This window comes from Malaclemys terrapin, chromosome 16, assembly GCF_027887155.1.
Source record: "Malaclemys terrapin pileata isolate rMalTer1 chromosome 16, rMalTer1.hap1, whole genome shotgun sequence".
Lineage (NCBI taxonomy): Eukaryota > Metazoa > Chordata > Testudines > Emydidae > Malaclemys > Malaclemys terrapin.
The window spans coordinates 29,804,818-29,826,866 of NC_071520.1; the positions used below are offsets into that span (position 1 = coordinate 29,804,818).

The 22,049-nt window shown below is 47.4% G+C and overlaps 1 protein-coding gene across 4 annotated transcripts in view; it reads left to right on the top strand.

The window, feature by feature from the left end:
- The window catches only part of UBE3B (ubiquitin protein ligase E3B), a 33,966-nt gene extending 12,725 nt beyond the window's left edge, over positions 1 to 21,241 (top strand). For all 4 annotated transcript variants that reach the window (XM_054006121.1, XM_054006120.1, XM_054006124.1 and 1 more), the window contains exons 15-29: positions 210 to 377; positions 1,921 to 2,092; positions 3,112 to 3,230; positions 3,910 to 4,024; positions 4,664 to 4,763; positions 6,254 to 6,373; positions 8,631 to 8,807; positions 8,926 to 9,036; positions 10,802 to 10,939; positions 11,754 to 11,819; positions 14,274 to 14,332; positions 16,124 to 16,306; positions 16,767 to 16,878; positions 17,637 to 17,729; positions 18,331 to 21,241. In XM_054006121.1, coding sequence (XP_053862096.1) covers positions 210 to 377; positions 1,921 to 2,092; positions 3,112 to 3,230; positions 3,910 to 4,024; positions 4,664 to 4,763; positions 6,254 to 6,373; positions 8,631 to 8,807; positions 8,926 to 9,036; positions 10,802 to 10,939; positions 11,754 to 11,819; positions 14,274 to 14,332; positions 16,124 to 16,306; positions 16,767 to 16,878; positions 17,637 to 17,729; positions 18,331 to 18,522 — 1,925 coding nt within the window. In that variant the 3' untranslated portion in view covers positions 18,523 to 21,241. The remainder of the gene's footprint in view (positions 1 to 209; positions 378 to 1,920; positions 2,093 to 3,111; positions 3,231 to 3,909; positions 4,025 to 4,663; positions 4,764 to 6,253; positions 6,374 to 8,630; positions 8,808 to 8,925; positions 9,037 to 10,801; positions 10,940 to 11,753; positions 11,820 to 14,273; positions 14,333 to 16,123; positions 16,307 to 16,766; positions 16,879 to 17,636; positions 17,730 to 18,330) is intronic.
- The last annotated feature ends 808 nt before the right edge of the window (positions 21,242 to 22,049 follow it).

Sequence of the window (22,049 nt, forward strand, 5' to 3'; positions counted from 1 at the left end):
AATGGAGAATGTTCCTATAAAGCATTCTGCCATGGGGAATTCACAGAAATCTGCAGTTCTGTGGCATGACCCACTCAATCGGTTACCGTCCTTACTAAAACCCCCATTGTTATGGGGCTGCCCGGTGACCCAGGATAAGACTTCACCTGGTGATGAATGTCTCCGTCTCCAAGACCCATGTTCATGTGTCTCCCCTTATCTCCCACCAGATCTTTTCAAGCGAGCCTTCCAGAAGTCCGCCTCTGTCCGCAACATCCTCAAGCCAGTTGGAGGCAAGCGGGTGGATTCAGCAGAGGTGCAGAAGGTTTGCAGCGTCTGTGTGCTGTACCAAACCACGCTGACGACTCTGACGCAGATCCGGCTGCAGATACTCACAGGTCAGTGGGGTGCGGGGATGTGAATTTTTGTCTTTTCTTCAAAATAACTTTTAAAATAGAGGGGGGTGGAATCTTCTAAAGCTCTAAACTTGTGCCTCTCACTGATTCTTTTGACTCTGCTGGTAGTTGTATTACACAGGGCTGTTTATTGACCAGCTGGATGCAAAGCTTGTTCTATCCTGGATCATATGTCTGATCAATAGCATTCATCGCTGCTTTATCAAATGTTAGCTCTCTAGAATACCAATGAAAGCAAGTTCTGCTCCATTGAAACCTGCTCACTTCTTATTGACTGAATCTGGCGCAATATCTTTGAATAATACCCAGTAATACCAGTCTTTATGTGGTGATCCCATTGCGTGCTTCCGTTATATTCCGTGTTCCCTCTAATTTTTTCCATCCATGTGTGGTATGAATTTTGTGCATCATATCGAGGTAATGTGCGGATGTGCACCACCAGCAGAAACCAAAAACCGAGATATAATGTATGTTTTTAAAAAGTTACCATAGGGATCATTACTCCAGGCAGGACAGGTTAGACATTTTAGAACTCACTGCTCAAAGAATTAAATTTAAGTGTAAGAGAGAAATAAAAATTATGAAATGCACAGACCAGTCAGAAAACTAAAATAAGACACTTGGAAAGAAGTAACAACAATGTGTGTGTGTGTGACAGAGATAGACGCGTGTTGTCCCTTTCAGTACCCTGACCCCATTTTAAGTACATTGCCCTTTTAAGTAGATCAGCAAGTTCAGACGTAGCACCAGCTGCCAGCAAGCTCCCTCTGTCCTAAGCCCTGTCGTGTGTTGTCCCCCCTGCTCTGTGGAGATGGGGTGGAGGGAGGGGAACACCTTGACATCAGCACCCCTCTCCTCCTCCTCTCTTTGCTCCTCCCCCCCTCCCCACTCTGCACAGCAAGCAGGAGGCTCCTGGGAGCAGCTCCAAGGCAGAGGGCAGGGGCAGCACACAGCAGTGGGAGGAGGGATAGCCTGCTGGGCGGCCACCCAGCCCCGCAGTTTACAGGGAACTTAGGTTATATTAAGAACAAATTATTTCTCTTACCACCTCCTCCCTCCTTTCTAGTAAGCCATCACTGGTCTAGTGGCTAGAACAGGAAACTGGGAGTCCAGACTCCTGGGTTCTGTTCCTGGCTCCGCCGTTGACTCTGTGACCTTGAGCAACTTGCATGACCTTGCCCTGTGTGCCTTGCTTCCCGATCTGTACAATGGGGATCATAATGACTGCGTCACAAGAGGCTTTGTTAACTGATGCCTGTCCAGTGCTGTGAAATCTTTAACTGAAAGGTGCTGTAGGTGTGCAAAGTATTATTAGCTGGTTAAGAGGCTTCCTTCTGATCTCATTGTGACTGTAGAATACTTGTTCACGTGAATCGCACCCATGACCACTGTGTGACTTTCCTCTTCACCAGTAGATAGTTTTGCAAAATAAACTGTTATCTGAAACAGGTCATATTCATCTTCCCCTGCATGCAGGGAAAAGAGCTGTGTTAAGGCTTGCTTTCTTTCGTTTTCCCTCCTGTAGGCCTCACTTATCTTGATGACCTGTTGCCCAAATTGTGGGCATTTATCTGTGAGCTGGGACCCCAGGGTGGATTAAAACTCTTCTTGGAATGCCTGAACAATGACACAGAGGAATCCAAGAGACTGCTGGCTATGCTGATGCTGTTTTGTGATTGTTCTCGACACCTTATCACGTAGGTTACTAGCAGATGGCTCTTTCCACGGAATTCGAATATACAGATTAAATGCTCTTTGAGTGCCAGGGTGGAGAGCCAAAACGCTGCTGTAATTACATATAGATAACTAAAATGCAAGAGCAAAACTGCATGCTTTGCAAAGAGTGTGTTGTGTAAGGGATGGGCGTGTGGCAGGAGAGGTAACTAGGTACTACAGCACTGGATGCCCTAGGAATACTTTTTCTCAATGCTTGTGTGCAACAGCTGCATCTTAACACAGGGCAAATTCTTCAAAGGCACACATCATGCTATAAGAAGGGGCATTGTCTGGCTGGCAGGACACTCCACTGGGAGCCTGTGTACCTGGGACTATTCACAGCTCCACTGCCCATTCGCTGTGTGACCCCGTACCACCTCCTTGCCTATGTAGAAAGTCTTCCCAACTGTAAAATGAAGATAATTCTACTTACCCACCTTGTTCAAGTGCTTTGCAATCTACGAGTAAAAAGCCCTCTAAATTGTCAGAGGGTGGAGATGGATGGCAGGAGAGAGATCACTTGATCATTACCTGTTAGGTTCACTCCCTCTGGGGCATAGGGTGACCAGACAGCAAATGTGAAAAATTGGGACAGGGTGAGGGATAATAGGCGCCTATATAAGAAAAAGACCCCAAAATTGGGACTGTCCCTATAAAATCGGGACATCTGGTCACCCTACTGGGGCACCTGGCATTGATCACTGTCAGCAGACAGGATACTGGGTTGGATGGGCCTTTGTTCTGACCCAATACGGCCGTTCTTATGTTCTAAATGTGATACTGTATTGGGTGTAGTTTATTTCTCAGACTTTTTGTGCTGTCTTATGTTAAACTCAGATATTGATCAAAATCAGTAAATACATACTATTGGTTTAGGGGTTTAGCTCCTGTTTTAGTCATCACAGGAAATGAGAACTCCCACTAAATGTGCCAGGCAAAGTGCACGCTCTGCAAGTCCTCTCAAAAGGGAAATAAACCAACATTTGTTTTCCTCCTCCAGAATTCTCGACGAAATTGAAGTCTATGAAGAACAGATCTCATTCAAAGTGGAAGAGCTAGTTACCATCTCCTCTTTCCTCAATTCCTTTGTGTTTAAGATGATCTGGGATGGAATTGTGGGTAAGTGCGTCAGCAGCTTGATTGAGGGGACCACGATCATTATTTTAAAAAGTAGTCGTGAATCGATTAATCCAGAGGCTTCAGCCAGTTTGCTAGTATGACTTGAATGCTGTGCACAGAAAGTGTTACAAATTCTTAGGATGTTTGAAATGAAACTATCCCCCATTCAGCCGTTCAGATGCTCTAATAAATTTGTTAGTCTCTAAGGTGCCACAAGTACTCCTGTTCTTCTTTATGCCATGTTGGGGTACCATATAAAAACCAGCCAGTCAGTGTTTTATTAAAGTATGAATTTATGGGGCATCATTTTCAAAACCTGTTACTTCAGCTCTGTGAGGTTTCAGAGAAGAATATACTCCAGCTTTGGGGTAAATCTGTGCCGAATCAGAAGAGTGTTGGATACCCCATACCTGGAGCGTTTCGATCTAAGTGTGTTTACCTTTTGCTGGTGCTGGTTGCAGTAGCTAGTAACAAGGCCAAGGGATTCAAGCCTGGATCCTGGCAGATGTTGGGCACTTCCTGTGAGAGAGGCTGAGACCCTTCAATTCCCCTAAAGCCAGTGGAAGTGGAGAACACTTAGCCCCCTTTGTTTGTGCTGGGGAAAGGAGTGGCTCTCTGCTACGTGTCAGTCACTGGTGTGTAGGAGGCCCTGAATGCTACTTCCGTGTTTGTCTTGTAGAGAATGCCAAAGGAGAGACGCTGGAGTTGTTCCATTCTGTTCATGGCTGGCTGATGATCTTGTATGAAAGAGACTGCCGCCGGCGCTTTGCTCCTGAGGACCACTGGTTGCGAAAGTGAGTGCTGGATCCTCGTGCTGGGTCATAGAATCTAAGGGCTGGAAGGGACCTCAGGAGGTATCTAGTCCAACCCCCTGCTCAAAGCAGGACCAAGCCTCAGACAGATTTTTACCCCATATCCTTAAGTGGCCCTCTCAAGGATTGAACTCACAACCCTGGGTTTAGCAGGCCAATGCTCAAATCACTGAGCTATCCCTCCCCCCTTATAAGGCAACACGGGGAGTTGAACCCAGGATCTCCTATTTACTAGACAGGTGCATGTACGATTGTATGGCTTTCTCAGCACAGTGGCTCTTGTCTTGACCATTTTGGACGCTGTCGCTTTGTTAGACATGGAACTTCCTTATTGTTCTTCTCTGCCAGCCCCAGGTCAGGGTTGTTCCCTACACTCCATTTGCCTTGTTTAATTTAAAGTCCCTGGTGATGGCGCTTCCCTCTCTTCTGTAGAGCGATTATTCTCAGTATCACTTGTACAGGGTACAAATTTCAAAAGCACCCAGGTCCCATTTTCAGAAGAGATTTAAGCTCTGAAATCTCTTAGGTGCTTTTAAAAATGTTATCCCCACTGATTTTGCCAAGCCCTGTTTTCTCTGTGTGTTTCTCCGGGAACTCTGAATATGTGTCTTGCTTTTTCAGGGACCTCAAACCCAGTGTGCTCTTCCAAGAGCTGGACAAAGACAAGAAGCGAGCTCAGCTGCTCTTGCAGTACATCCCGCATGTCATCCCCCATAAGAATGTGAGTGAGACCTGGCAGGAGGGCTTTGAGTGCTGGATGCCAGGAGAGTGGCTGCCTTGCTACTGCCCATCCTGTGGGTGAATGAAAGGGACTTGAGTCTCCAAGGTTTTCCAGTGCTGAATTCACACCCCAAAAGCCCATTTGAAAATACAGGGGATGCAGCTTATTCGCAATCTTTTTGCTGGGAAATGAGAGTTGCTAATAACCAAAGGTTGGCCATAGGCGAGAGGCCCATGCCTGAGACAGCAGTGTGGTACAGCCCATGGCCAGGGACTGGCTGCCCGACAGGAGGTAATGCAGGAGTCCCAGTGCTGCAGAGTGGGAGGGGGGGCTGCGGGGAGGGCAGGGCTGCAGCCTGGATGCTGGGGCTCTGCCCGGGGAGTGAAGGTGCCGGGGGGCCCACAGGGCTGTACAGTATTTCTCCCTGCACTCTCTGTGCTGCTCCCTGCCCTGGCACCAGGAGCCCAGGCTTGGCACATCCCAGTGCTTCCTTCCCTGGCTGCACCCACACAAGCCCGCCCATGGACGGGGCTCTCCATGTGAGTGGGGGCTCTGGGATGTGCCAGGGTAGAGTGCAGCCCAGAGAGCACAGGGAGAGGTGCTGTGTGGGACCCCAGCAAAGGCCCAGCTGCAGCTCAGGGGCCAAGCTCTGCATAGCCAGGTGCTGCTTTCCCTAGTTGCAGCCCTGCAAACATGCCTGCAGCTGGGGCTTTTCACCGCGACTGGGGGAGCCGGGGGCCCGCCCGCCTGCATGGCAAGAAAAAAGGTGTCAGCAAGAGGCCTGACAGTTGCTAATATCCAAATCTCATTAACATTAAAGTCAGTGGAATGGGATCAGTTCTCAGCGAAATGTTGCTAATAACTAAAATTTGTCAATATCAGGATCGCTAATAACCAGCATCCACTGTAGCTCCATTGTGTTAAAGGTCTCTTCTTTGCCATTAGAGAGGTCTTGTTTGTGAAGGAAGGTCCTTCATCCCTGCTGATTCAAGCTGGCAGCAACGCCCCATTTGGCGGCAGGAATCAGCCCAATGGGCAGGATATATGCAGACCTACCAAGCTGTCCCTTTCTAGACTGCCTCACGCTGGATCTGGCCTTTCCTCTCCGCAGTCATTATGTACACTAAGTGGGAACCTTCCTGAATCAAACACAGAAGGTTGTCTCTTAGTTATGTGGGGCATAATGTCAAAAACGGTATCATGGGCTAGATCCCACTTGCCTTGTTTGGGTAGGTGTTGATAACTTCAATGGGTCTGCTCACGTGAGTAGCGCAAGTAGGATTTAGGCCTGGGTATAATTTTCTTTAGCTAAATTTTCCCCTTTACACTGCAGATGGTTGTGAAAGCAGCAGTATTTATCTGCTCCATTTGTCTATGTCTAGTACTGAATATCCATCCAGGTGGGTGAGCAGCATGTGTACCTTCCACGAGGTGCAGTGCAGAGATTTATTACCCTGACGCTGTTGGTCTCTCTTGGATTTCTTTTTTAGAGGGTTCTTCTTTTCCGAAACATGGTGACAAAGGAGAAGGAGAAGCTTGGGCTGGTTGAAACCAGCTCTGCATCACCTCACGTCACACACATAACTATCCGCCGCTCACGCATGCTGGAGGTGAGTGGCTCGGCCCTCAGAAGCAAATCTACCAGCCAGGAACCTGGTTTTGTTGGTGACTGTGTTGTGAATGAGTGGTTCAGTGCTTGCCCGGGTTTTGATCTAGTACCTATGTGGGGCCCTTGCCATAGTATCTGGGCATGTTTAACAATAGAAATAGCAACAGTGTCTTTCTTTTGGTTCTTTGCCAGCCCGCAGGAGCATTCGGAGTGTGTGTTTGTTTTGTGTCTGCCTGCGTTTGAAGGGACAGCTAAGGCCAAAGAATGAGTTGGTATCCAGTTTTGAACGCAGCCAGGTTCCTGATCATTCTTGTGCTGTGAGTTCCACTGCCTAGGCCCCGCTCCCGGGAAGTTCTGTTTCGTGCACTCATGAGCCTTCTACTGTAACGCTCGGGGAAGGGCGTGAGCGTGCAGATCACTCTAGATATGAAGAGCTGCAGTAGCTGAGTGTGGAGATTCCTGAATGCGTGGATCACCTTGCCCGGGCCTGGGCCTGGGAGAGCACCACTTTCTGGCCAGTTGCCGATGAGAGTGGACATATTTTGCCACCCTGGGTGTTTGGGCATCCAGTAGTAGTGGGGAGTCCCAGCACTGCGGGCTGACGTAGCAATCTGAGAACAGATGCTGGGGGGAGGAGGCAAGTTCTTCAAAGTGCTTCCTTTGTCCTCTCCGCAGCACCTCAGACTTGCGTGGGTTCGCTGAGCCAGCTGCTCTTCATCTAGGTGCTGATGAGGGTAGGCTGTGGGCTGGCTGGGAAATGGTGCTGTGTGTGTTTGATGGGATGAAATCTAGCGCGGGGTGTCCTGTTCCTTACCGGGCTGAAGGTTAACTCATAAGTGCCTCAGAAGATCCAACCGTGGGTGAAACGGTGAGCTCAGGCCCAGGCTGTGCTGCGTCCCAGACACATGCTTTGTACAACTCCCAGAAGCCGAAAGGATTGAAAGGTGGAGTCAGCATTGTTTATGCTCATTTCCATTTTCAATAGATTAGGGCTCGTTCTCTTTGCTGTCATGGATGCATCTTATTTAGAAAGCTCCTTCAGGCACCAAAAACTCGTCCTTCCCTAGTGGAGACTCTGGTGGTGCTGCCCGGTTTTTCCATTAAGCTGTAACAAACTGTGAAAGTTTCCCTTTTATGCCTTGATCAGACCCTGGGACTTGACATCCGTCTGTGTTCTATACACGCACTGCTCCTTTGCTGAGTGATCCGGTGCATATTGACGAGTTTGCAGCTAGATGTCAAACTCTGATCGCTATGAGAGAGAAAACATGCCTGCGTAGTCATGCAGCAGAATATACTCCCTTTGGAGCATGGGGGTCAGCAGAAACCTGCTCAATTCTGGGGCGGGTGGTATCTCTTGCCTTCACCTGCAGTAACGGACGGAGCACTCCACTCAGGATCTCCTTTTTTTTTTTTACCAATTTCAGTTGTGATTTTCTCACATATTTATTACTGACTTAGTTGCGTCCCCACATTTCTCTCACCTGAGTCAGGGTCTGTTCAAATGTGCCATGTTCTCATGTACTGGAGCAGAGGCCTGGAGGGACGGGCCTAGGGCGTGCAGACCCAGACCACTTGGTTGCTTTGGTTCTTTACTTCATGCTCCCTTAAATTCATATTTGTGCTAGAATCTCACTAACTGTAGGATTTGCTGTCTTCTCTAAGGCACAAGTCTCTTCTTTGTCTGTTAGTGACATGGACAATAAGATAACGTATAATTGATGCTGTGCTACACTAAAAAAACTCTCTGCATTTGTCAAACAAGAGTTTTAGCCTAGCTGCTGAATAATCATTTCAGTTCTCTTGTCTCCTGCTTCATTCCTCTTGTTGCCTCTATAGGTAAATGCTGTATAGGTAACTGTAGTGTGTGGTGTGTAAAGCTGTAATTGTATATATACACTATAATACACTAGCTGTGGTGGTTTCCCTTTCCACACAACAGCACAATGAGTTTTCCCATCTCTGAAATGCTGCTTCAAAGAGGAGGCAGATTTCTTCCCAGGAATCCTGGATGTGGTGACTTCCAGTCTTTGTATGAAACAATATGTTTAGGAAACTTAGCACGTTGCTATATCATGTTAATGCCACGGATTTGGGGGTAGAACAAAGAGTTTGCCACTGTCTTTGTGGATGTGAACTCCCACGTACCATGCCGGTATACCATTTATATCCCAGTGCACACACCTGTCAGTGTTGCACGTTTGTGAAGACGTGTGTCCTTCTGCACGGCTAATGTGTGGCAATTCTCACCTGGGCAGGATGGATACGAACAGCTAAGGCAGCTGACCCACAACCTCATGAAGGGAGTTATCCGAGTGAAGTTTGTGAATGATCTGGGTGTCGATGAGGCTGGTATTGATCAAGATGGTGTTTTCAAAGAGTTCTTGGAGGAGATCATAAAGAAGGTGTTTGACCCTGCACTCAACCTCTTTAAGGTACTGATGCTGAGCTCCAGAAATAGGCTCTGACCACCTCCCAGTCTGAAATGACCAGTGAAAACTGGCTCTGGTTGTCACAATACTGATGTCTTGTCTCATCATTTTGTTTGTGTAGACGACCAGTGGCGACGAGAGGCTGTATCCATCCCCGACATCCTACATCCACGAGAACTATCTCCAGCTCTTTGAGTTTGTGGGCAAAATGCTTGGGAAGGCTGTGTATGAGGTAAGCCAAAGGAGGCCAGCACGTGGACGTCTCCCGCTTTGGGGTAGCATTGCCTGCACACACCTTGTCACAGCCCTGGGGGTGTGCAGGCAAACTGTACGAGGACGTTGCATTCTGTTGGTGTGCTCCGGCAGGGTGAGGGGGGCAGAATGGCCTAGAGGAATGATGTATAAGAGTAATGCCGTCTTGCAATAGACCTGTTGGGCTGGGACTCTCAAAGGGAATTAGGTGCCCAAATCCTACTGACATTCAGCTCCCTGGGGCTCCTTTGAAAATGCCAGCTTTGAGGGCCTTGCTTCGTGCAGGTTAGAGCCAGAGGAGACCAGGAGATCTGACCTCCCATATGTCAGGCCATTGGATTTCACCCAGGTACCCCTAGATTGAGCCCAATGACTTTAGTTAAACCAAGGCATTTTAGTCTTCAAGGGACTCTGAACTGTTGTGTGCCACAGGCAGAGATCAGCGGAGACAGGTGCCACCAGTGCCCGAGGTCCCTGCAATGGCAAGGGAGTGAGTAGGTGAAATATGCCTAAATATCCAACTGAAAAATTCACTTGTAGCTACAAAACGTAAAAGAAATTGCTCGTGTCAGAGTACGTGGGCTCCCTCTGCTGCCATCGTTGCTGCTGCTGGTGGATCCACTGCCGAGTAGTAGTAATGTGGCACTGCTTTCCAAAGACAGGCCAGACCACGGAGTTTGCCAGCTGGAAAAGGATGGAGCCACGAGGGAAACAAATTTTGCTTTCTAACTTCCAGAAGCGAGTGTGTTTCATAGGTAAAGTGAAAGCCAAGAGGTGGAATTAAAGGGACACCTTGAGCTAAATATAAGGAGAATGAATCATCTCCCAAACGAAGTGGTGGAAGCACCTAAATGACATGGGACTAGATGGGAGGTAATCGCTGGGCACTGAGGGAAGGGTTAGATGACTGGTGCAAGCCACTTCTAATGTCTGCAGTTCTAGAAGAACGCTTAGCCATGTCCCTGTCTCTCGCCCCTCTGCACATGCACTGCTCTGACGCTCGTCATTTCTGTGCTCAAGCCGCTGCATTAATGCCAACACATTCATTGTAGCCATCCGTTATCTCCATACCCACAGTGCCATCTCTTTGAACAGGATGGATTCATGTTCTCCAGGAGCTCATGGGTGTGGGGAGGAATAGGAATAGGTACGTCCCATGGGGCTGGTAGTCTGTAGCCACTCTGCTCATAGAGAAGTCCCCATAACCTGCTTGAGAAGCGGCTTTGGTGTGAGCAGATCCTCTCTGAATCTGGATCCATGCTTGGAGTAGTAGATCCAGGCCAGTGTTCAGAGCAAGGCAGTGGGAGTCAGCATTCCTGGGTTCCCTTCCCTTCTACACCAGTGACTCACTGGGTCACCATCAGCATGTTACTTCCCCGCTCACTTCCTGATCTTTAAAGTAGGGCAGTATCTGCTGCTTATCACAAGGGGCTGTTGTTGAGGGTTCGTTAATATTTGTAAAGTGCTTTGAGAACTTCCCATGCCAGGAGCTTATAGAAAGGCAGAACATGACCTTCCCCCCCATGAGATGATGCTTCCAAATCCCAGAGATACCCCTTAGAGAAGGGGCTGCGAAGTGATGGATCTCTTAAGAGGATGGGAGCTGTTTGGTTGGCCAAGCTGTACTTTGTGCCTCAGTCCAAGCCAGAAGCTTGCGGTTTGTCCTGTAGGACTGGCGACTAGAGACGTTGCACAAAGCTAGTGCAAGTGGCCTGCTCACATGTTCTCTCTCCTGTTCATTGCAGGGGATAGTTGTGGATGTTCCCTTTGCTTCCTTCTTCTTGAGTCAGCTGCTTGGGCACCGTCACAGTAGCTTCTACAGCTCTGTGGATGAACTTCCCTCTCTGGACTCCGAGTTCTACAAAAACCTCACCTCCATTAAGGTTTGACCAATATGTTTCCCACGTCCCCGCTTCACTGTAACGTGCTGCTCAGAGGTCTAAATGATGATGCCAGCAAGGGTGGATGAAAAGTTTTTGCCTGCCAGGTTAATTCCAAAAGCCCTTTTAAATGAGGTAGTGTGTCCTAATGGCTAGAGCCCTGGACTGGGATTTGGGAGAGTTGCATTCTGTTCCCGGTTCTGCCACAGCCTGCTGGGTGACCTTGGGCAAGTCACAGCCCTGCTCTGTGGCACAGTTTCCCCGTCGGTAAACTGGGGATAATGAGTGACTTCCTTTGTAAAGCGTATTGAGATCTGTGAATGAGCAGCACTGTATGGGAGCTGGGTATTAATAATGTCTCCAGACACTAAAACACTTGGTTCCTCCTGTGTTGAGGAGAGGGATTTCTCTGTCTGGCTGCTGTTAGAAATGTTAGGCTTGCTGCGTCTAGTAAAAGCCCCCTTCCTGTGAGCCAATGCTCACGTTAGCTATGAAAATACTTGCGCTTGTAGGAGTGAACGTTGAGCCTAAAAGTAGGTGGCAGTGGAGGGTTTGGGATTTCTTGCTCCATGTAAAGCAGGGAAGGGAAGGTGCTCTAGTGATCTAAACACAGGATTGGGAGCCAGGAATTCCTGCCTTCTAGTCCCAGCTCATACGCTGACGCCCTCTGTTACCTTGAGACAGTCACATATCCTCTCTGCCTCAGTGTAGAACACCAGTGAGGATCCCTTACAGGGTGAGTGGTCTGTAAGTGCTAAGCTGGTGTTCTCAGTGGTTGTGCATTGACCCCCGTTCATCTCCTCTGTCATTCCATTAGCGCTACGACGGAGATATCAGCGACTTGGGCTTAACGCTCTCCTATGACGAAGATGTGATGGGTCAGGTAGGCCATGCACGTCTTTGTGCTAGTTTCCCCTTCATATTTAGCCTCCTTTCTGCTCCTGTCTTTCTTTCTATTAATTTCCTCAGACCTGCTCAGAGTTACAAGCAGGTTTCCGTGCCCAGGCAGCCTGTTTCCTTGGTGATTGGGATAGGAGATTTCAAGCCTTTTGTTGTAAATTTCTAGCAGCTCTCCTGAGTGAGTGACTCCAGCTCACCTGGTGTGTTCTGCCTGCCTGTCCGATGTTTCCAGGGAGAGGTTTCGATTGGAACCAGATCTGGTGATCCAAACACATCAGTGTCCATTACTGTGGAAAAGCCTCTGGTGCCCCAAACAGAGGATTATGAATTCAGGCATTCCTCAGTGTGGGTCAGACTGGCTCCTGGGGAATTATGTTCTTATGTCCCTGATAGTGTCTTGTGCAAGACAGAGGAAAGAAACCCATGTGCAAGCTGACCTGCTGGCAGAATATTCTACATGGAATATTCTCCGTGTTTTCCCAAGAGGTGTTTGTGATTGTCTAGAATCAACCACTTTTTCCAAGTTTTGTTTGCATAGCTGCTTGATGACGTGAGGTGCTCTTTATTCTGTTATACTTCTCCTTTGGATTTTTACAGGCCGTTTCAGATCTGTAATGCAGGAGTCACGTTCAGTTGCTTCTAAATTTGTTAGCCTTGTACTTTTATGGCTGAAATATGGCAGGCTTGTTCCCGGTCTGAAAGTGAATTGTTTTGGGAAGTGTGATCCAGAAGGATTCCCCCTGTTTGAAGAAACAAGCGAGTGGAAAAAGAGACTTTTTCCTTTGTCTACTTTTTATTTAGCAAGTTTTTGGTGGAAAGTTGAAATTTGGCAGGGAGATGGTGGTCACTAGGTTGCACCTATGCCTTTGGGTGGTTTGTTGAAACCTGGTTATAATATCAGTTGTTACAAGTTTTCGGTTTTTTTTTTAATCACTTTGAACATGTGCACTGGATTTTGTAATGCGGCTTCTTACTGGACTGCCAGTGGTGCAGTGATGCTGCCCGCCATGTTTAGCTCAATAACATTCATTGATGATACTTTGCCTGTCCCTGTGATTAGTGAAGGGGAATGGAGAGGAAGCAGGACTGCAAAGCAGTCTTGCTCCTTTGCTGTGAGAGAAGGTAGATGGGCGCATGCAGAAGGAGGTGGGCGCTGTTCCTTCAGCCTACTATGGAAAGGTGAGCGTGGCAGGAGGCCTTGTGTGCCTGTTGCATAGTACAGAGGTGCTCTGCTGCTGCCTAGCAAATATTTGAACATGATTGAATTTTTTAATTTGTTTTTTCTTATTTTAAAAGATAGGAAATTCCATACAAAATCCCTACATTAAATGAACCTAAGGTTGCAAAGTAAAGTATTTGGAAGTCAGAAACAACAAAGTTAAGGCCCAATCTAAAGCCCCCTTGTTTGAATGCATTATAGTAAAGTTTTATTACATGATCTTTTACCATGTTTTTTTCCACCGGACCCAGGCCTCATTCAGTTTGCACGTTGGCCGGAGAACAAGGCAGGGTGTTTCATGAATCCATTTGGGGTCCTGAGCATCTTTGCCTCATTCTCTGCCGTTGCGTGATGTGTTGTGAATGAGACTAGTGTCTGCTGGAAGAGGGATGATGATCTTGAAGTTAAAGCCCTGGACTGGGAGCCAGGAGGATCTGGTTCTTTCCTTTTGCCACACTCCCAGTGTGACATTGGGCAAGTCCCTTATTCACCTCCATTATTATTGCCTCCATTCCCCATCTGTAATATGGGAATAATATTTCCCTACCTCCCAGGGGTGTGACCAGGATAAATTCTTTAGTGTATGTGAAGTGCCCAGATGCTATGGTGATGAGCCTAAAGAGAGAGGAATGTCCCTCTTTTGTCCTCTGCCCGGTGTGCAGTAAACCAGGCATAGGACCATGCAGTGACTGTGGAAGGTAAAACATGCTGACCGGCAGCCTTGTTTCCATCCTATGCCTTGAGGGCCCAATCTAAAGCCCATCAAACTCAATAGGAGTCTTTTTATTAACTTCACTGGGTTTTGGATCAGGGCCTGAATGAGAGGAGGGACCTGCAGAAGAATTTGTGATCATAATTACAGACTGGACTGGGAGGAGCCAGAATTAAGGTGGCCCATTTCCTGGCTTTTGATGGCTTCGCTTTTCACCTTAAGGTTCTTTGAATGTGTTTTGTATGGAATGTGCATGGTAGATGGTAATGGAGGAAAGGGGACAAGCCGGCTCCATCGGCCAATTCCCTACTGTTCAGTTGCTGTGCTCGTATTGAACGGAAACACTGATTGGGAGTAGAAACAGGATTATTGTTTAACATTTAAATCCTAATGTTTTATTGTAAAAGTAAGTCATTATTTGATGGTAAGTCCCAGCTTCTGAAAGGCTTCTCCGTCCAGTGACGTTTTCGGGCAGTAATTAGCAATATAATGATTTCTTCCCTCAGCTTGTTTGCCATGAACTTACTCCTGGAGGGAAGACCATTCCTGTTACCAATGAAAATAAGTAAGTATGGCAATTAGATTTGTAAGGTCACCACTGTAAAATACTTCATTCTGGTTCCTTGGGCTTGTATGTGGAATAGATTGAGATGGATTGGAGTAGAAAGAGCCCATAAATATCTTAATAGAATTTACTGGTTACACTTCATCGGCAGAAATTGTATTCAATTCGATTTGCAAAATAAGAATTGACAATTTACTTTTTGAAACAGCACTTCTGAGGTCAAAGACACACAGTCCGTGATATTCGTAAGGATTTAATGATGGTTATAGATACAGACAGATGGATTCAAAGCAATTCAGGCACACGGTCTGGAGCACAGAGGGCACAGCTGCTCAAAGACACCTTGGAGCAGACCGATTCTCTCCGAATGATAGCATGTGGCAGTTGTATAAAACGCTGTTCTTCAGAAGACACGGTGATGAATTCAAATGCAGTAGACAGTGGTGCTTACACCCAGGAAATCAGAGGAGATGCTGAGCCCTGGAGCTATTTTCACAGATAACCAGCGTTAGATAGTTGTCATAAATGTCAGCTGTGAAAGCCTAAAAACCAAGCCCCCCCACCTCTTTTGTTCCCCAATCCCCATCCCCCTTCACCGATTAGATCTCTATTATGCAGATGCGTGTCTAAACTCTTAATCTGCAGCGTGCTCTCTTTAACAGCAAGTCAGGGCTGTGTCCAACCTGAAGACTCCTCTGCCTCGGCTGCACTTTACAATTGCGTGTCCCCAATCTTTGTCTTCCTCTGAGATTAAATCAGTGAGTTTCCATTTGAAAGGAATATCTTTTTGCTTGTCAGAAGGCTGGTCAGGAAGAAAGTCGAAAGTCCCATGTGTCCCTCTGCTCACGACACTCGTAATTTTGAACAAACACACTGAGGCAGCTGGGGAAAGAAAACTGGGAAAAAAAAAAAAAAAAAAAAAAAGCCATAATGGAGGCAATCCAGAACTGTTCTTGTTATAGACGTCGAGTTAGCTCGGGTTAGAAACGTAGCCAGGTTAGGAGGGTTGGTGTCTAATGTGGGCGTGGGAGGGAATGTAAGTAAAATAGCTGGATGGATGGATGGATATTGGCAGAGATTGTATTTTTCGGGGTTCTGACAGACCCCCCCCCCCACTCCCCCTCACTAACTACCGCATCTCGGAAAACTCCTGTTTCAAGATATTGCTAAATCCGGATCCCTTGGACTCTAGATGAGGGCTCTCCAAAGCAGGCTATATTTGTCCTGTCTCTTGTGGAATCTACAATGCTTGTAGGAAAATTGTTTTTATGAAAAATAAACCTAGTAGTTCTAAGGAGCCATTTAACAGCAACTAGATGATATATGGCCAGGGCTTTGACCATGTGCTTATTGTAAGCGCTCAGCATTATTGGAAGCCCTGTGTCAGGGTTGAGAAGGGCTGTCAGACCCCGACAGGATGGGGAAAACAGCTGCTGTCAGACCTTACAAATACCCTGCTTCTGCAGGGTTTGCACAGACACCCGATTTTGGGTGTCAGTCGTTTGGCTGAAAGAATTGTGGAGAGTTCTGTACGAAAGCTGAGTTGGAAGAAGTCTCCGTCTTTGTGTGCCTGCTCACCCGTAGGAGTGAAATGTGCTCTAGGAACCTGACCGACCACCCATTGAAGTCAATGGTCGTGAGTCTTTCCATCGACTTCAGTGAGCCCCGGATCAGGTCCCGCGTTCCTTTTAAGCAGTGCATTGTAAACTAGAAAAGTGCCAGGCCAGTGCTAGTGTGCTGGGTGTTCTCAGCTGCTTGGTGCCTCTGATTTCCCCTCCTTACCTTGGACAGAATCAGCTACATCCATTTCATGGCTCACTTTCGGATGCACACGCAGATAAAAAGTCAGACGGCAGCGCTCATTAATGGCTTCAGGTCGATAATAAAGCCCGAATGGATTCGGATGTTTTCTGCACCTGAGTTACAGCGGCTCATATCTGGTGACAATGCTGAAATTGACCTAGAGGACTTAAAGTAAGTGAGCGATTCAGTCACCTGGTTCTGCTATCCAACAGGCCACTTACGCTGTTAGATAGCAATGTTATTCTGAGGTTTGGTGCGTGGAAATTAACTCCAGTCCAGCCTTTTATTAACTTCTTCGAATTAAAAGGCAAGGGACAAACTGGATGTCATTTCAAACAAGACTGGGGGAAGTACTAGCAAATAGAGCAAGGGAAGAGGCTTTCCCAGGAGCCAGTACAGGACTGTAGGATTAAAGAGGGACTTTCGTTTTACCCTCTCCAATGCTTTTCAAGACGTTTGCAGTAAATGGTGGATGTAGGCTTCAGGGAACACTAGCAATTCAAGCCCCCTTTGTGATTAAGCTGTGGATTTAAGCTCTGTCTAGAGCGAGACGCAGCCATTCATTAAGCAGGAAGTTGTGAGTTGTTTGGCACAGTGAAGCGTAAGCATATTGCATTCTGTCCTTCCTCAGGAAACACACGGTGTACTATGGCGGCTTCCATGGGAGTCACAGGGTCATTATCTGGCTCTGGGACATCCTAGCCAATGACTTCAGCCCTGAGGAGAGAGCGATGTTTCTAAAGGTAAATGTCTCCTAGCTCCGCTCCTGATAGAGTGCACCCGACCTGTCGCCTTGGAGGGGGGGCGCTGGTCATCATTCCATCATCATCCAGACAAGCAAAACTGCTCTTTGTGCTCATAAACCCCTTCCCTGAGGCCTTGTCTACTCTACCGCGGTAAGTCGACTCAAGTTACGCTACTCCAGTTACGTGAATAGAGACGCTCCCTTACTCTTCTCGTTCGGGTGGAGTACCGGAGTCAGCCGGAGAGTGCTCTGCCGTCGATAGAGCAGGTCTTCATTAGACCTGCTCTATCGACTCCTGCTGCATCGATTGCAGGCCATCTACTGGTAAGTGTAGACATGGCCTGAGTGGCAGAGAAAATAATGAAAGGCCTGAGCCCTGGAGTTCTGGAGTTTTGACACCCTCCTCTCCCCTCCCCCCCCCCCCCCCCCCCATATATATAGAGAGAGACACACACACACAAAATGGAAGGAGGGATCCTTCAGATGATTTTGTATTGCGGAGAATATCCCTGCTTGGGTACCGCCACTTGTCTCGGGAGGAACGATTGATGAGCCGCTGTAACCTGAGGTGGGGAATGAGTGCTGCAGACATCAACTCCCAGAGTAGCTTCAATGCGATTTATCGTTAGAACAGTCAGTCGAATGGTGCAGGGCAATGAGCGAACAGTTCCTTTAGAAGACACGTCTGGTTTTAGTTTCCAAGCCGTGTTGCTCTAACGATCAGCGATTGTCAGTCTTTAACCATGTCTGTTTTAGTTTGTTACCAGCTGCTCCCGGCCTCCGCTTCTGGGCTTTGCCTACCTCAAGCCTCCTTTCTCCATCCGCTGCGTCGAAGTCTCAGACGATCAGGTACACAGTCAGAATGGATCTGAACAGCACTTCTCCAACCTTTATGCATTTGAGATCCCCTCCTGAGGCCTTTTACAGAGCTCCTCCCATCCCTGCCCTGCTTTCACCCCTTCCCTGCAGCAACTAGAAAGCTCCAGTGTATAGAAAGTGTCCTTCAGACAGCGTTCAGGAGACCAGATGAAAACATGCTCACTTTAATGTGGTGCACTCAGCTCCCCCCACGCCCTTTCGTGCCCGTGCCCCTGTTGCCTGCCTGCAGGTTAGTACCTCCCCTTGTGGTCTGCAGCCGCTCTGGGTCACTTGACTTTGGTGCTCGCCTCCTGAGTCTTTGCTACTGTTGGGTTTTGTGTCCTCTGCAGGGTCAATCATGGTTGAATTTTCACCAAGGAGAAGTTACCCCTTAGTGCTAGATGGGGCCCTGAGAGACAGGACTACTGGGTTCTGATTCCCCCTGCTTCCGCCACGGGCTTACTGTGTATTAGTCTCAATGCCTTGGTGTCAGGACAATGCCTCCCTCCTTAATGCTGGGACTCGCTGCACAGTGCTCTGCCTGAGTGCGCTAGAGCAGTGCGAGGTAACATGCCTCTCCCTCTGTTCCCAGGACACTGGCGATACGCTGGGCAGCGTGCTAAGGGGCTTCTTCACCATACGCAAGAAAGAGCCAGGCGGCCGGCTCCCCACCTCTTCTACTTGTTTTAACCTGCTCAAGCTTCCCAACTACAGCAAGAAGAGCATCTTGCGAGAGAAGCTGCGCTATGCCATCAGCATGAACACAGGCTTTGAGCTCTCGTAGCTGCTTTGGCACCCGGAGTCAGCTCCAAGGGCCACTGGCTGGTGCTGGACATACGGCCCTTCGTGCAAAGCGGGTGGGTCAGCTCCAAGACAAATATATGCAAATGGTATTAGAGGTTCACAGGGAGAGCTCCTGGGCTAGGCAGCTGTGGGATCTGCCTAAGTGCTCCTGCAGCACTAGGGAAGTGCTGGGTCGGATCCAATACACTTGTCGTCATGTAAACTGTTATTTAAAATCAAACCCGGGGAGAGCATTAAAGTAGCATTGAAAACTCCAGTCTGGATCTGGCCGCCAGTGGGCCTGGGCCATGATGTAGAGTCCAAGTTAGCCGCTGTCGTGCGGGAGAGTTTTTTCCCTTTCCTAGGAGATGGCCCAGCTCTTTCTTTCGGTGGAGGCCATTCGAAGTAAGGCGATGGTGGAAATGTTACTGAAGTACTAGGAGGCTAGCCGGCAGTCAGCTGCATCGACTGTGCGTGTTTCCTTAGTCCCTTGGCTCTGATAAAGCTTTGCAGTGATGGCGTTCTGGGGTCCCGTGCACCAGGCAAGGCCGGCGTGCTCATCTCCCGTGAAAACAAACAGCTTGCCCGAGTGTAGGAGCAACAGCCAACACTGGCAGAAAAATCAACCCTCCGCTGTCAAAGACTGGTTCAAAGTGCTGTAGAATAGGAGCTCAAAGAACCGACACAGAGGCTGGAATGCAGAGTCAGTCGCACCTCTGCTGGCTCCTTGCCAGTTCTGCATGTTGGAGGAGAGGGACCACTTTCTGCTTTTAGGCAAATTAGAACAAGGTTTAACTTTATTTTACTTTCATCTTACAAGTGACCGGGAAGCACAGTGGCACTTGTATAGAGTTCGACTCTGTTAGTGTCATTAAATGCATCTTCTATAGTCATCTTTAATGCTTTGAGTGCATCAAGCTGCCAACAGCCTGTTTTAAAACGCCTCAGCTGAGAAGTTAGTCTCTTGCTCAGAGATGTAAATTTCATATTTAAGTTTACCTTCTCTCTCCCTTATGGAGGTCTCTGCTTTAGCCCATTTGCAACCCAGACTTGGCCTCTCCAAAGCCCAGTGATATTTGCTTGTCAAACTATTTATTTGTAATATTTTTGGCCTTATTTTATTAGCTTATGCTCACCTGCTGCATTCAGCATTTTAGCTGGTGGTTATGAACAGTCTTTTTCGGGGGGGGGGGGGGGGGGGGGGAGGGAGAGAGTGTGTGTGTGTGTGTGTGAGATTCCCACATGCTGGCCATTTCCACTTCTTTTCTAATGACAAAATGTAGAGACTGTCCTGTCAACCCTCTTTTAGGCCTGCTGCTTTGCACCTCTGACATTTTACAGCCAGAGTGGATCCTGTCTCAGCCCAGCAGTTCTCCATGTTCCATCGAGAAAGGACACTGCTTTCTCTCAGGGGTTCCCTTGTGCTGCGTGGATTTCTGGAAAGCACAGTATGCTCTAATGTTCAGGAACATCATTATTTTTATTTAATTTCTTCACTCTGCCTATTGTGACCCAGCTAATAAAAGGAGCTTGTGCCGAGGCTGCCAGATTCCCCCCTCACCTTCCTTTCCTCCTCTTAGCATTTGGGGGGGGGGGAGGGTGTTTGTGGTTTTAACAGATCCTACTCTCTGCAATACCTAGGCGGATCCATCGAAAGCATCGCTGTGCAAGTCACCCAGCAGCAGATGCTGCAATGCAAGGCTACCTCATCTTCAGGATCTTTTCAATAGGTATGAATGGTTGGAAATCCACACCCAGGCATGTTTTGCATAGCACAAGTCTCAGCACCGGAATGGTCCCCAGGGTGTTGGGCAGGCCCTCTGAATCCTTGGTGAGAGACAGGAAGTAGAAAGCAGACCAGAAAATGCTCCCAGCCGGAACCCCTCAAACAAGAGCATCTGAATGCCCGTCATGTTTTCTGTTCTCTCATTTTAATCGACAGGGAATTTCAAGGAAATAAGCCTTCTCTACTTGAGAACTGTTGCTGGAAAATGCATCTCAAATCCTCCTATGTTAGGGACTTTTTCTGTGTGAACTCTATTCCGTAGGAATGAACTGATCTATTAATGAAGGAAGAAGCGTCTGCTAAGTTGAGTGAATACGGAGAATTTATAGAGAGCAGTAAACACCATTTTTGATTTTGTGTAAGTGATCACTTAACACTTGTTAACCATCGTATAGACTGAAAGGCCATGACACTGACCTGTAATAGTTTATTTAGCTTAAGATATGACACAATATCTTTTTTTCTTAGATAAACGTAGTGTCCAGTTAGATCACAAGCCTGAAATTGTTTATTAAACAACAAATCTCTGCTCCCCTTTAAGTTTCCTTTAAAAGTTTGGAAATATTGCACTATATGAGACACTAAATCTATAATTTTGTAGCTAGTGTATCAATTGTGATTGTGTAATAAACTACACACACCCTGATGGCTATATGGATAACAGCATTTCTAATAAGTAACTGATTTCTGTATGACTTTGAGAGGCTCTGTTATATTTGTATTGAGTAGAAGGCTATGAATATGTGACAAGTCCTGCCCTGGATGTCTGTACTTTGCATGTATGTTCTGTGTGGGGAGGGGAAAGTTTTTTGCTATAGGAGATTAATTAGTTTATTTTTTCTATAGATAAGACTTGATGGTCCTGAGATCCTGGCACATCCCATGTGTCAAAAATGCAGAAAGATATTAAATAAACCTGACGTGCTGAATAAGACCATTGGGGACTTTTCTTTCTTTGGGGGCAGACCTCTCTTATGTCAGGGCAGTGCTCCAGCAAATATCCTTCTCTGCTTGGGGCAAACGCAGATGTTTAGACACGGGCACACTTGCCATGAGATCTGATGCTGGTGGAGGTTGTGGGGGCAAGAGAGAGAAAGCAGAATCAAGGCACTGATTCCATTTTTAAGACTGGGTCAGAGGCAGATGAAGGCCCATGTTCACACAGGGAGTCTGTGGTTGCTGAGGCAGGTGACCCATTCAGATCATGTGCTGTTAGAAATGAATGGAACCAGAGTGTTTTCAGAGGGCTTCAAGGTATATAATTGTTCCCCCAACAGACTAGTGATCATGGGGAGTTGCCTACAGCCTTCAAGAGGCTTCACGGTGCAGTGAACAACAGGGAATACTTGAAAGGTACCAATTGCTTTTACGCTAGGGTGACCAGATGTCCTGATTTTATAGGGACAGTCCTGATTTTTGGGTCTTTTTCTTATATAGTCTCCTTATATAGTCCCCCCCCACCCCGTCCTGATTTTTCACACTTGTTGTCTGGTCACCCTATTTTACACTGCCTAATTCCTCTTGCCTGGCTCTGAACAGCCTTGCTTCGAGAGAGAGAACAGCTGCTCTGTGTTTCATACCATATATTTAAAAATATTAGTAGTTTGATGTATAATTTTTGGCCCACTAGGTGGCAGTGTGTGAAAGCTACATAGCTTTTCATTTATGCGCCTTACCAAGAGTCCCCAAGAGCTGTTTTAAGGCTCCTTTTCCTCTGCTCTTCGTTGCCATAGTATGATACA